Below are 14918 nucleotides of genomic sequence, written 5' to 3' on the forward strand. Positions count from 1 at the left end.
TAAAGATAGGAGGTGGGCCACTCCAACGGAGGTAAGGTTTCAAAGCAGTATATCTAATGTGCCTCAGCATTGAACAATTCACAACTCAAAATTCAATACCCATTGAATGAAAATATATAAGTTGTACATACTGCAGATTTAGTCAACAATGAGAAGACTCTGTAAAGTTTTTCCAGCCAGAATAGGAATTTGATTGAATAAGGAACTGTTGATCAGTCATAATCGGATAAGGATGATGTTGACCGAATGGTAAAATGAGCACTACTTAATTCAAACAGGAAAACATGTTCTCAACAAGGAAAAGAAAAAAGATGTCCACTTGATTCAAAGTGTGATGTGTCCTAGAGGATAAAACATCTACTTATTTGTCATATGTCCATTATCTTCAAGCCAGAATATATGGATCTTAATATACAGCAGAAACAATGGTTATATTGCACATGTAAGTTTAAATAGGATACAGATTTTGAAATGGCTTTACAAATGATTATGTACATATCTCCACAACAAAAGTTTACAATTTTCAAAAACAAAAGTATAAACAGAGAAAGCAATCATTAGCTACCGTGCAGTAGTCACCCCTTCTTTGAAAAAAAATTTAGCCACTGAAGGTGGATGCCAGCGAGCATTACCAGGATTATTAGGATCCTGTCCTGCAGTTTGGGCATCCATGGACTTTTGACCTCCCTGTTTTTTCTTTCTTCCCACTACTTTGGAACCAATACTTCCCACAAGCATCCCAAGTTTCAACACAGTCAAGAAACCCAGAGTAAAAATCACAGGTTGCACTGCCCAGTGCACAGCTTTCAGATGATCAAATTTTTCTACCATACTAACACAAGTATGGAATTGTACAAGTTCTACCTCAGCTGGATCTGCCAAGCAAGGTACATTTCCAAAGAGACGGCCAGGAAACTTCACAAGAAGACACCCATTTGGAAAAATCCATGAAATCCTGCCTGTGTCCCATGCATTTTCTTTGCGAGGCCACTGAAATCTAGGAGATGAAATAGCAACTTTAATTCTCACAAACTGCCCAACAGAAAAAGACTCAGCCATCTGGAGCTCAGAACAACTTCCTGTCCAAAGTGTCTCAAAACCTAGAAAAGCCACTTCAACTTTCTCATCACGGCTTACTGAGTGTAAAATACCCACTGGAGATTGTTTCTTCCCAGAACTTGAACCCTGCAAACTTAACATATGCAGTCGAACCCAATCTCCAGCGGCAAAGCCTAAAGAAACTCTCTCTAAATTAGAGGCATGTATCCTCAAGGGGTCATGCAAGCCATGTACGCCCACAAGCATATACATATCACTATCCATTCCAACTATTGTCCCTTCCACAGTGCTCATATCCCCAAATTTGATCAAACTGGTGTCCTTTCTTGACCGCACATAATCCCCAACTTGAAGCTTGTCCTTCAAAAATAACCAGTTGCAGTTCTGCACATCATTTCCTTTTCCCTCTAGCTTGTCTCTAGCACAAATCCATCCACTATTTCCAAAAGTTGCATTTGGGCTGTTCCAATTAACAGAAATTCATGAAAAGGTGCATCAGATACAAAATTTATCTGTTAAATGCATAGAGGAATCTATGTGACAACGATACAAGAAGCTGGAAAGATCTAAGCATTCTTAAAGTTATCAAACATCCTGATAATATCTTAGTATTCTAATTGCAAAAATTGATCATCCAGATATGATTAATATGTTCTTAATATTGAATTGCTTCCATCAACACAAATGAAAACCAGTTTGATTAAAATAGTGAGTGTCACTCTGATCAAATATCAAGCATGGCATCCACAATAGTAGCCTCTTTGATAAGATTTAATTAGCCAAAAAATCGATAAAACAAGTCTGCATCTTCAATTTAGACAATTAAATAACTTCCGTGCATGCATAGTCAATTAAATAACTTTGAGTTTAACTTTGAATACAATATACAAAAACCAATGCACAAATAAGAATTTGAATAAATACAATTGAGCTTACCTAGAGAAAGCATAAGCATCTGCCATAGAGATTCACCATCTCTAACAGAGTTATGAAAATGATATAAAGGTAGCAGTTCAGAGCTTCTTATATAGAATATTCTCTTACAATGACAAGAGATGAGAGAGTGGGGTAATTCAATTATTATAACTAATTTTGGCTCTGAATAATGACCGAAAATAGCCGTCACTAGATATGACCGAAAACAACAAATGGAACCAACTACAATTAAATGATACATTCTATAGGAAATATTGGCACCAATACAAAACAAATAATTAATTGGTAAGTATTCAATCATTTTAAGGAAATTGATTAATCATTAATTAATAAAAACGGATTTGATAATTGTGCTAGAACCATATCTAAGTCTGTGTGCAATGGATGGGTCTCCCATATAACTAAGACTGCCATCTCTGTTCTCTAATAATTGGTTTTCTTAGCAATTTTAGACCTTCCCTGAGAGAATGCTACATGAGGTGGCTCTCCTTAACTATAATTTATTAAATAATGCCAAATGATACTATTGAGTTGCAAGTAGAATTGGTGTATTTAGTTTTTTAAAGTTTGCAAAGGCATTATAATTCAATGGTTCTTCTAGGCTGGATCCATTTTTTATGTTTGGTTATCAACAAAAATAAAGTTCCTATTTTACTAATAACTACTATCAGTGAAAATTTAATACACAAATAAACTCTTTTCTCAGTGCTTCTATATCTAGATTTCTAGACAAACAGTGACTTGTAATCGATGATGAAAATTTGACTTTTAACTTACTGACAAGCTCCCAACTTTGTTTATCGATTGTTGTGAGATAAATCATATAAATGACATAATACTGAACGTGTTTTCAGTTTCACACAAAATACTCCAGAGTATGATGACAACCATCAATTTACTGATTGGTATTTTAAATTTTAATTCATCAATTGAAGTCTCCGATAGATCCATCTAGCAATTGCTGAAAATTTTAAAGAGCCTATAAAATTAATGATCATATAGCCATTGAAAGCAGTCTAGAAAAGCACGTTGTTTTTAAAGAGCCCATAAGATTAATGATCTAATAGCCATTGAAAGCAATCTAGAGAAACATATCGTAACCAAAACAATGATGTATTAGAAGTAAAATATATTGATGCCAAGATATATCTATTCCTAGTGGAATAAGAATGTACATTATCTACTTATATTATTGCCATATTTTCATTGCTTCCAGAATTGATACTAGGTACAACAGTGATACAATATCCAACATTCCAAATATTAGATTGTTAGCAAAGCCATGTAATGAGTAGTACTAAGATTACTAAAAGTGGTTGCAAACAAAATTGCTAACATACAAAGAGATGGATACATTATCGCTGATAACAGCATCATCCTCTTCTTTTGTGGCGTTTGGCATCCTATTACTTCTTCAAAAGATGTAAATGCCAAGGAGCCTTCCCCTACTTTATTCATTTTGCATTAACCTGAAGTTCTTTTCTTTTACTCATGAAATTACCCTTTTATTATTACATTACTTTATTCTTTCTATTAACCAAAGCCCAGTAGGAAGGAACAAAGTAAATAAGTTGATTTTCTTTTAGACTAGCTAATGCTCGGTAGGAAAGAACAAAATAAATTTCTTTTAGACTGACAAGTTGTAGCTTTGTCTATATACCAATACTCTAGTTGTAGATTTCTAAAGGTGTAGACACATCATACAAGCATGGACAAGACAGACAAAAAACACTACTGAAGTCGTATCTCTATCTTAATACAAGGTCTTGTTTCCTAAAAATCATTTTACTTTGGAGGATTGAAAATTGAGGCTAAGTTTGTTATTTCCTAAATTTAAGTAGAACACCCCCAACATAGACCCACGTACAGACAACCTCATATTAATCTGAAACTCCTAAAAAAATGTTTAAATTTTGAAAGTAAACATAAGTTCAAGTTGCTATCCATAAAAAGTTTTCTTCCCCCAGTGTCAAATATAGTACAAAAAAAGTTAGATGTATAGTATAATAAAATTATAAATATTAAAATAATAACCTTCCCAACCACACTTAAAAAAAGAGTTCCTCCGATGGTCTCAAAAGCCTGTGATCCCTCACTCACCATGTGAGAAAAGAAACCAATTCTCAAATAATCAAATTGATGAATAACAATGTAAATACGGGGAAAATGTGTACCTTCATGCAAAGTTACAAGAACCACTTACTTTTTTAATGCAAAAAGAATATCTGCAAATGATGGCCGACTTCGAAAATCATATTCAAAGCAACCTTTGACAACATTTTCAATGGCACAAGGCAATCCACTGGGAACTTTAGGCTTTTCTTGTCTAATTACAACTGCAGTATAAATTTCCTCTGCTGACTTCGCAAACCAAGGCATGACTCCTGTGAACATCTCTACAATGCTACAGCCAAATCCCCAGCTATCTGTTTCAAACGAAACTGGACCTCTTACATCTGCTCCCCATTGTTCAGGTGCCATATAATTTGGTGTGCCTAACCTTAGTGTCAAATCAGACTTTGACAACGGGATTCCTAGAAGTAGCATTGGAATTCCAAAGTCTCCTACAACTGCTTGATCTTGTTCATCACAGAGGAAATTGAAAGGTTTAAGATTAAGAACTAGGACCCCTTGAGAATGAAGCTCCATCACACCCTGTGCCACATCCACACTATACCTGTAAACAAAGGAGGGACAAAGTTATGACCAGGCAAACCTTATCCTGCTTAATACAATAGCCATTTCAAAACCCATTTAAGACATCAAATTTTCCTTTCCCAGGATATACCATTGTTGTACAAGTACACGAAAAGAAAAAGAACACTTACCTTCTTATTTTCTCATGAAATGTGTTTTAAATAAATGATAAAAATGAAATCATGTCTTTTCTCAAAAAAGTCATTAGAAAAAAAGATTTCTTAGACTTAAGGGCTTCTTCATGCTTTTCAATTCTCTTAGTTCCAGTGCACTCAGAGTTTTTTGAAGGATAAAAACAAGCAACTAACAATAAAGATACTACCAAGATTAGCAAAATAATTGTCACCTTCTGAACAAATCCAACTCTGCAAATTGGTTACAAACTTACATCTACTCCAGAATAGAGCTGCTTTAAGTCAATTTAATAACTCTGCATTCTTGAAATGTACCATTCAGGATAATACTTCACTTTGAACGAAAGATAAAAGCTAAAAAGTATTAGAGGCTGATTAAACTGGTCAATATTTAAAATTGTATAGTATATTTTTCTCTATTAGATATCTGATGCTTCTATCAAAGTCATGACAAAAAATAAGTATTTTTCAGTTCGAGCTATTCAACAATGCACCTAAGTGCTACAGCAATTATTTAACAGGGCTTGTAAGTTGGAAGCAATAGATACTACTTGAAGTTACCAAGCCAATGCATTATGTCTTCAGCTAGTTGTAGAGCACTAGATAAGAGCACATTATTAAATAGGGTTAATCCCAAAGGAAAAGACCATCTGGCACGCAAGAGGGGGATCACCTAGTATCAAAAAGTCAACAGAGCAGAAAGCTAACTGAAAAAAAGCCAACTCAGCTGCAGAGTTTATGAAGAGTAATGAAATCTAACATGAGGTGACTGATCAATTGATTATTTGTCCAAAGTACATAGATTCTTTGATTAGTGAGAAATCAGATCTTGAAGGCCATCAAAGCAAAGATCTCTCTCTGATGCACCTACAAAAGCCATCAAAGCAAGGATCTATTTCTCTGGTGAATCTATGAAGGCCACTAGAGTAAGGATATATATGGCATTGGATTATGCAATAAGGCTATTGATTTTATTTTGTTAATCATGATTCATAAGTTTTTATGAGCAATGTATAATTATCAGTAACTGTAACCCCCATAGTAGGAGCTTTGAAAATAAAAATGGGCCGTAAGTTTGTAACCTCCATTCTAGAAGATTTGAAAATTAAAAAAGGGCTCTATCTTTCTTAAAACTGTGCAATGTTTTCTATTTCTCCAATCTCTGGTGTATCATTTTTCTTTTACATATAATTGGAAACTGTTATTGATATTGGAATTTTGTGTTACTATTATTTTAATATCTCTCACCAAAAATAAACACATTACAAACTTCTTTTTTGTTTCAAAATTACATACAGAACAAATTTAGAACAAAACATCATGACGACAGCAACAAATACAATAGAATTGCAACTCCGAACTTTGCAATATTGTATGTAGTTGTACAACCAACAAAATGATGAAAAGCACAATTAAATCCAACAATTTTCAAATTTAAATTACAGCTAACTCTAGATTACAATGGTTAATATCATCTTGAGTAAAATGTTTCACTCATTTGTGGAAACTGCAATTAAATCTAACTTATAGCAACTAACAAATTTTGTTAACAATTCATAACTATGACAGGTGCTTTCCTTTACCATATGATGCAACTAGAGTTTCAAAGTTGACAATAGTTTCACCATATGCAAAAAATTGCCCCATCTAGCTGCTCAGGGAATTGATTCTTATTTTGCTTTATATCCTCCATCTTCTTGCAGATATCATCCTCTAGAATAAAGAGTTTGTTTTCACCCCAAGGTATGGGCAACCATAGGTTTCTGAGCTCTTTTATATTTCCATGTAGATGATCTAAAGTGGATGCACACTGATTCAACGCATCCTGCATTTCACTCAGCTTCTTATAGTTTCTAAAAATAGATGATGCCTTTATTGAGGCGTCCTTCCTAATCTCAATTCCTATAAATGCCAAATCTTTGTCATTGATTTTGTAGATCATATTCAAAAGTTAGCTTGCTTTGGTCTCTCCTAAGATCATCACTTTTTTGGCTACACTAACATCTTCCCTAACCTTGTAACATTGTCCATATAGAGCATCCATGAATTCAAGCATATTATTCAAATGTCTGCTTTCTCAATAATTTGCCCCCAAATGTTATGGAAATCATTGTCTGCTTAGCAATTCCATTTACCATGTATTAGGGCAACATTATTTCTTTCCTAGCTTCTTCAAGCTTCCTCCAACTTTTGTTGCAAATTTTAAAACTTTATTTTCTTAGCACCATACAATTGTCCATACTCATTTTTCAATTGTTTTTCCTTATACTATCCTCTAATTTTTTCTCTAGTCGTTCTAGTTCAACAAATAACTTAGACGACTGTGTTTGAATGCTCTTCTCCAAATTAGACATTTTACCTACTATAACTTTGTTCTTTGCTTTCACATTATTTAGGTCTGGCCTTAACTTGTTTGTTTGTTTATTCAACTTGTTTTCTTTTCTCTACCTTTATCAGTGATGTATATATGACATCATTGTTCCTTTTGGATACATTTATTGTTGTAGCTTTTCACTCTTCCCAATACCATTGAAAGATTCGTTATTTCATAGACACTCTACAGAATTTGATCCTTGGGTTTGCTAACTTTGGGCATAACATATATGTACTCCATAGTATCTTTATCTCTGTCATGTGTGGGCCATTCCTTGGATGTTGCAAGGTTTGAAGTGAACAAAGTCCCCATCATTTCTGTCTTTGCTTCTTTATTTCTTTGTGATCTTTAGGCAAACTCAATTTCATAATCAGAATTTGAGACGACATTCAAGCATTATCCTTTTCTTGGGTTGACAAAAAACATATATCGTTTCAAAAGGGTTAATCATAATGATGCCTTTGTCTTCCATTTGATCAAGCAAAAGAAAAATGACCTAAAGAAATGATGTCTCTTAAAGCTACAGCTATAATTTATAAATGGGGAAATTGGTTTATTTAAGTTCCAACTTTCACACATATTAGGACATCCAACAAATGTTTCACAAGGACACCATATAGATTACCAATGTGAGTGATACAATGGTATCTTGAGCTTACCAAACAATCGTGTGGAGTGCATGAAGTGTTAACAAGCAAACTCAAGCTACATGTCCAATTTCCTATTAATATTGGTGCCTATTCACATACACCTATGCTATAGGCAAGGAATTTTGATGTGAAGTTATTGAAAGTAAATCTACATAGTCATGATACAAGATCCATGTTTGATCCTAACACGTTGATAGAGTAATATGTAGGATCATTGCATAAGCATCATCTAAACCTCAAAGACTTTTGGGCTGATTGTGATGATGAACATAGAGTCGAGAAAAGGAAATTTTGTATACTTACAATTTTTCAAATCTAAGCATTTGGTTTTGCAAAAGTACAAAAAATCATTTTTAATGATGGAGATGTATTAGACCCAAAAAATCATTTTTAATGATGGAGATGTGTTAGACCCAGTCTACAATAAAAGAAGGATTTTCAGACTCCCTATATCAAAGATGAACAGATCTATGGAAGAGGCAAGCTCCTTAGAAGAAATATGCCATGAGGTTATTGATAGGAGTTTAACTTGGCCAAATAAGAAGAACAAGGATCCTAATTTTAGCAAGAAAGAGGCAAAAAAGGTTGACAAGACCACATACCCTCGTCCTAAGCAAAAGAAAGAGGAAACAATCCAAAAGCAAACTTCTACACAAGAAAAGTCTTTCTTGTCTTGGCTGTCAATGCAGTGAATCCTAAGCTTGAGCAAGAAGAAGAGGAAGAAAAACAACAACTTCAGCGGAAGAAGAAGCCAAGATTCACTTTTAATGTCGAGAATCAAGCAAAAAAATATGCAAAGAAGAAATCTCATGAGGCTCCTATTCCCTCACAAATTCCTTCTACATTTCATTGCCTTCCTCCTCAACTCACCCCACATAGAGCCCACTCAAAAACATGTTGCCCCTACTCCAAGTGAATCTCATTCTCCCCAAAAGTTTGCCACCCTCAAGGTTCACCACAAAAGGAACCTGCTATTGAAAACCTTATTCCCGAAGGTCAAACTTCACCACTTTCTTCTTAAAGAACTCCTTTGCCTTCACCTCTTCCTCCTACTATGCAGCCTAATAGGCCATATGTTCAAGATACTTGAAAGCTCATGATTTAGAACAATCATTTCAACAAGGTAGACCTACCTCTTCTATATTAGAATAATATTAAATTATTACAAGGCATATAGTTTTAGTAAAGCCACCTTAATGGCAAGTGTTTTCTTTCCATTGTTTCTAGATTCGCTTTTTAGTGTTAAGTGAGTCATGTAATGTTTATCCATTTGGATGGATTCATTCTCCAATCTCTATATAAGGAGATGAAACTCTTTAGAATTGTGTCTTGTTAATTAATAGAATATTAGACTATTGTGTTCTAATAATTTTTGCAATTGGTATCGAAGCAAGGGGTTACATAAGCAGATCAATCGGTCACTACAAGAAAAGTTCAGGTATACGATTTTTCTGAAACTCATATCTGATTTTTTGTTGTCCGCAAATCATGTCGCTCACCTAGCTTTTTCAATGACCATTATGGAAGGTTAAATTTACACCATAATTATTCTTTGCAAAAAAAAAGAAAAAGAAAAAAAAAATCACAACTGGTATTCCTATGAATTGCAGCCCGGAATAAAGGAAAAGTGTGGTTTTTTAACTTCTAAAAATCGCAAATATGTAACTCATGATTTTTTGATGGCTAGGTTTCTGCAAGTCACATCTTGTGCAGGTTGAGATTGTGCCATGAGGTTGAAATTATGGCTCAAAACGCCAAAAATCATGAGGTTATCGCTAGAAGGAAGACGTTTTGGACAGATTTTTAACAAAAACTGCACGACAAATTTTCTACACAAAATCATGGATGATTTTTTACACATAGGACAAAAGAAAATTGTGTTGAATTTTCGAGCTTGTTTAATGACTGATTTCATGCCACATTTAGGGTTATTTTTGTTGTTCATAGTTGAACGCTAGGGTTTGCAATTCATTTGAGGTAAAGACTTTTTGTGTGATATTTTTATGTAGACCAATGTCCTAAATATTTCAGAACTTTGGCAAGGAGGTATTAAGGTTTGAAAGATATTCAGTTTTATAATATTTTTCAAAAATAAAAAGTTCGTTGAATAAGTATTTTGGCTTCAACTTCCACACTTGGAAAGTAAAGTCCAGATGCAATTGATGAACAAGAATCTATGGGAATAGTTAATGGATATGAGACACTTCCTACAGATGCTAATAAAGTATTGGAATGGCAGAGCAAAGATGATAAAGCCAAAGTTGTTATTGGTATTGCCTTCTCCAATTCGAAGTTACATCATGTAGGTGTGGAAAAATCATCTAAGGTAATTTGGGAGAATTTAAATACACTGTTTGGAGCAACAACGGTTAATGCAAAATTCTCTTTAAAGCTTCAACTATTGAAGTTCAAGATGGCTGAAAAATCACTATGTCAAGCCACATGAACAATCTGAGTCTCTTCTTCGACAATTAGCAGAGATCAATGCTGTACTGGATGATGAAGATGCTAAAGCTATTTTACTAAAAAGTTTGCCTTCAAAATTCAGCAATGTAACCTTTACTCTTAGTCAATTTTCCTCTAAAAGTTTCGAAGACATGATTTCAACTCTCCTAGCTGAAGAAAAGAGAACTACTGCAGAACATACAATAGATGATCGTCAACCTGAGGTAGCATTATACTCAAATGTTAGGACATCTGAAAAGGACAAAAGAGGGACAGAATGCTACTATTTCAAGAAAATGGCCACACAGCTTGGAACTGTAGATTTCAAGAAAATGATATCCTCAAAGGAAAACTCAAAGGAGCTAGAGCAGCCATTGTTGAAGATCCCTGGAATGTTGACGATGGTGAAGGAGAAGTTGTTTTTTATGCATTTTAAAGAAGTCTAGTTCTTTGAAGACAGATAGAAAACCAATATAGACAGCTCTTAATGGACGTTCGCCTAGTTAGCTTGGGAATCTATGATCTTGGGAAAAATACCCTTATGAGGGTTATGAAACAACTTAATGGGGCTCTATGAATTTAGCTCAGCATGGATTGTTATCCAATGGTTCGAGAGATCTGTAATTTGAAAGTTCAGGGAGGTGGTATTTTGGGAACTTGGGAATTCACCTAGAGAACTAAACCTTTACAAAGGTTCAAGCTTGATGGAATTTTTCCTGGTGTATGGTCTGTTTTCAAAGAAAAGCTTCTGAATTTTATTTCAAGTGAAGTAAGCCTTAAGAGGGGTATTAGAAGGAAATATACCCCTCAATTTTTTGTTGATTTTAAACACAATAAACACTACAATGCACCTGTTAAGGTTAGGAAAGATAATCTCAATACTGCTGAAAGTAACCCTCACTTTCTGATCACCGAGAACCCCACTTGGGAGGGTGAGAGCATACAGTGCTGAGGGGATCGTTAGGAGCTTGAACACTGAAATTGATTACAAGATGGGCGGCAAGCCAGCCCCTTCCACTTCCAGTGGGATAGAGAAACAGAAGACTAGGCGGTAAACCAGCCAAGGAGAAACACTAACACACAAAACAAATCAACTCTACCACAATATTTCAGCGGGAGGACTTATTACAAACTAAATCAACTCAACCGCAGTATTTCAGCAGGAGGACTTAATACTACTAAATCAACTCAACCACAGTATTTCAGCGGGAGGACTTACATTATTTCCTTACTACAAACATAGAAGGCGGTCAAGCCATCCTCTTCCACTTGCACAGTGGGAATTACAAAATAAGATGCAAACAGTGATAGCTAATGGTACTACCATTTAACTTTACAATGATACATTCTAACATTGGCAGCTAACATAGAATATAAGCTATTACAAACATTGAACTGAAGGTGAAGTGTGAGAACAAGGAAAGCTTTACAAGAGAGTTAAAAATGACAATACCGAACTGCTGTTACAAAGAACAGCCTGCTGCAACTCCACCAATCTGCCACCACGAACCACAACAAACTAAGGAAAGTCACACCAACGAAGCACAAACAACATTGGAGATTCACACACACCCAAAATCCAGAATCACTGAACACAAAACAATGAAATCTCTCCCACCAAACACACCAAACATGCCTAACAGCAAACACCAAAAGGTACGGCCTGCCAAAACAGTACGGCCAGCTATGAAGTACGGCCTGCAAGGTGAGAGCGGCCTCCAAGGTAGTACAGCCAGCAAGGAAAGCCACGTCCTTCACCAAAAATCACGTCCTCCAGGGGAAAAAGACGCCACACACTCAGCTATCCAGCAAAAACGATATCCACAGGAAACAACCAAACAATCCAAAATTCGAACCACAGCTAGGAGTGATGTCTCACACTCGAAACTGCAAAAGAAGATCTAGGAGGTTTTCACCCTCGAAGAAGTATGGAATTAATCCGACAACATAACAGTATATGTTTTCAAGAGATGAGAAAAAGAGAGCCTAAGCTCTTATTTATAACATTTGCTCAACGAAATTCAAATTCAACACCTCCAAATTCGCCCACATTTCATGACATTTCATGACATTTCATTTCATCCCAAATGAGCGATGCATCTCATTTCATTTCACCAACATATGGCCGCCCAAGGAGTATTTTGCCTCCCCTAGACAAGTTCGAACTTGTCCTAGGCCCACAAGAAATGTTTCCAAATACTTTTCTCCCATTTTCAACCCCCAAACTTAGGAGAAATAATAAAATTTTATGTATAGAATATTTTTTTCCATCTTTCCTAAGTCGTCCAATTAAATAATTGAATATTAAACTTGGGACAAAGTATTCATATTAAATAAACCATATTGCAGACCAAATGTCATAAAAATGTTAAGTCATTATAATGAGAAATGACCTAGTCCATTAAACTGCATTTTGAACTCAACTAGGCCTGCCAAAAATAGAACAGAATCACTGAGCCATCACATAATTGCCAAAAATAGCTGGTGCTGCCAGACTAGATTGAAACCCTAAAAATTTCCACACTTTCTAAAAATAGTAAGTGACTCCCAACTCTGTTGGGGCACAAACTGGGATCAACTGTTACTTACTAAAAATAGTAAGTCCACTAAAGAGTAGTTAGATGAAGTTGCATGTCATATTGCCGGAAAACTCTTGAAAAACCCAGAAAAATGTGCTATTCAAAACCCTACTTACTAAAAATAGTAAGTATGCAAACCTCAACTAAACGCGATGTATGTATCATCACTGGGAAGCTCTTTGAAAACCAAAAAAAACTCCACAATCAAAAATCCCAGACTCTAATTGCTTCCCACTCAAAATCCTCCCAGAGGATGGAAACCCTAATTCTGCCAAAAATAGCCTACGGGCCTCTTGAATAGGCTATTCTCCACCAAGAATGATCACTAGCTGGAAGGGGACATTACATAGAATAATATTAAACTATTAAAAGATAAGACTTAAAGATGCGATAAGGCCACCTTAGTGGCAAGTGTTTTCTTTCCGGTTTTTCTAGATTCACTTTTTGGCTTTAAGTGAGTCATGTAATTTTTATCTGTTTGGATAGTTTCATTCTCCAATATTTATATAAGGAGATGAAACTCTTTGTAATTGTGTCGTGTCAATTAATAGAATACTAAAATACTACGTTCTATTAATTTTTACAATATCTATATGTCTGTATATGGCTAGAGACTACCATGAAAAAAGCAGGGTTTCCTAGCCCCTCAAAGATGACTTCTCTACTATTTGATTGTTGCTTGAGCCTTGAGAAACCTTCTCGGTGGAAGAAGGCCATAACTGTTTCTTCTATTTTCGTTGATGCACAAGAGTCGAGGATTACAAAAATTCCTACCCTGACTATAAATAAAGACGAAAGAGACTTGCAACCCTTGGACTACCAAATGTCGTGTGTCAATTTGGTTAAGAAAACTACAGAGGCAAAGATAACTGGTTTGCAAATGGCTGTTACAACTATCATTTTAATAATAGCCAAAGATCAGAAGACCAAGCAACAACTGAAGGAGCAATTTGAAAAGCTGACTTCTTACATAAGACATTTAGGTAAAGCCAGTACAGTCTTCGTCCATGCCAATTGCATTACCATCCACCTTTTGAAGTGAAGATATTTCTACCATTGAGGAAATGAAATACATTTCAATGCAACAAAACCAAGATTCTGACCTAGTTAAAGCTTTGATATTTAAACCTAAAAAAGAATTGCAAATTTCACCAAGAGCACCTTCCTCAACCCAAGGAAATGGTTAAAAATGACTTTTAAGTACTCGTGACAAAAGGCATATTTTGATAAAGCAAATAAACCCCTGCTACTAGAATGTCTTGAAGTTACAAATACTTCCAAATATCCTTTATATTTGATAAATTATTAAATTCCTCAAATATATATGCCCAAGTCATAAATGCTAGGTAGTAATGAAATAAAAATAATAATATAAAAAAATTGAATGCATTTATGAAAAAATCTTATAGACCCACTTTGGTTGAAAAAATTTGAAGTTGATCAAGGTGCTTAACTAGGTCTTCTCAATAGTTTCCATCTTTGCCATCAATGCAAAGTACCACTTGTGGAAGTCACAAGCTTGATTCACTTCCATCACACTACCACCCACCAAAGTTTCCTTAGAGACATTCATCAACACATGTAATTGTGGAATCGTTTTCTCCTTAACTACTTGGAACTCATCACAGAATGCAAGCATATCTTGAATCCTGTCTTGAATGAATGTAACTCTACCATATGATTGTGCCAACCCTTCAATGAATACTTTTGCTCTATCAAATGCCTTTCCAATACAACCCTTCACTGCTTGTGTTGTAGCCTTCATCTATTCCAAATCATCAATCGGTTCCCTCAAAAGTATTGTTGGAGGGACAAATGTCTCATCTTATTGAACGGGATTCATCAAGCATTTTATCTATCCTTCAATTGTTGGACCTCCATCTTGAGTTGATTCTTCTTTTCTTCCACTTTTCTTAACCTTTCCTTAATCACATTCAAGGACTCATCAAACTCTTCAATTGCTTGATCTTGTGTTGTCGGTCCCAAATCAAGAGTTGTAATCCCATACTCTTTTGGAGTGATATCATCTCGTGTCTTATCAACT

General features: G+C 35.1%; 1 protein-coding gene across 1 annotated transcript in view; it reads right to left on the reverse strand.

The window, feature by feature from the left end:
* Positions 1–412: 412 nt before the first annotated feature.
* Positions 413–14918, reverse strand: part of LOC131029345 (E3 ubiquitin-protein ligase KEG) — a 54345-nt gene continuing 39839 nt past the window's right edge. The window contains exons 4-5 of the mRNA XM_057959793.2: positions 4199–4672; positions 413–1519 (exon numbers count right to left, since the gene is read on the reverse strand). Of these exons, the coding sequence (XP_057815776.2) occupies positions 562–1519; positions 4199–4672 (1432 nt within the window). The 3' untranslated portion in view covers positions 413–561. The remainder of the gene's footprint in view (positions 1520–4198; positions 4673–14918) is intronic.

The sequence above is a fragment of the Cryptomeria japonica genome, chromosome 10 (genome assembly GCF_030272615.1).
Source record: "Cryptomeria japonica chromosome 10, Sugi_1.0, whole genome shotgun sequence".
In the NCBI taxonomy this organism is placed as follows: domain Eukaryota; kingdom Viridiplantae; phylum Streptophyta; class Pinopsida; order Cupressales; family Cupressaceae; genus Cryptomeria; species Cryptomeria japonica.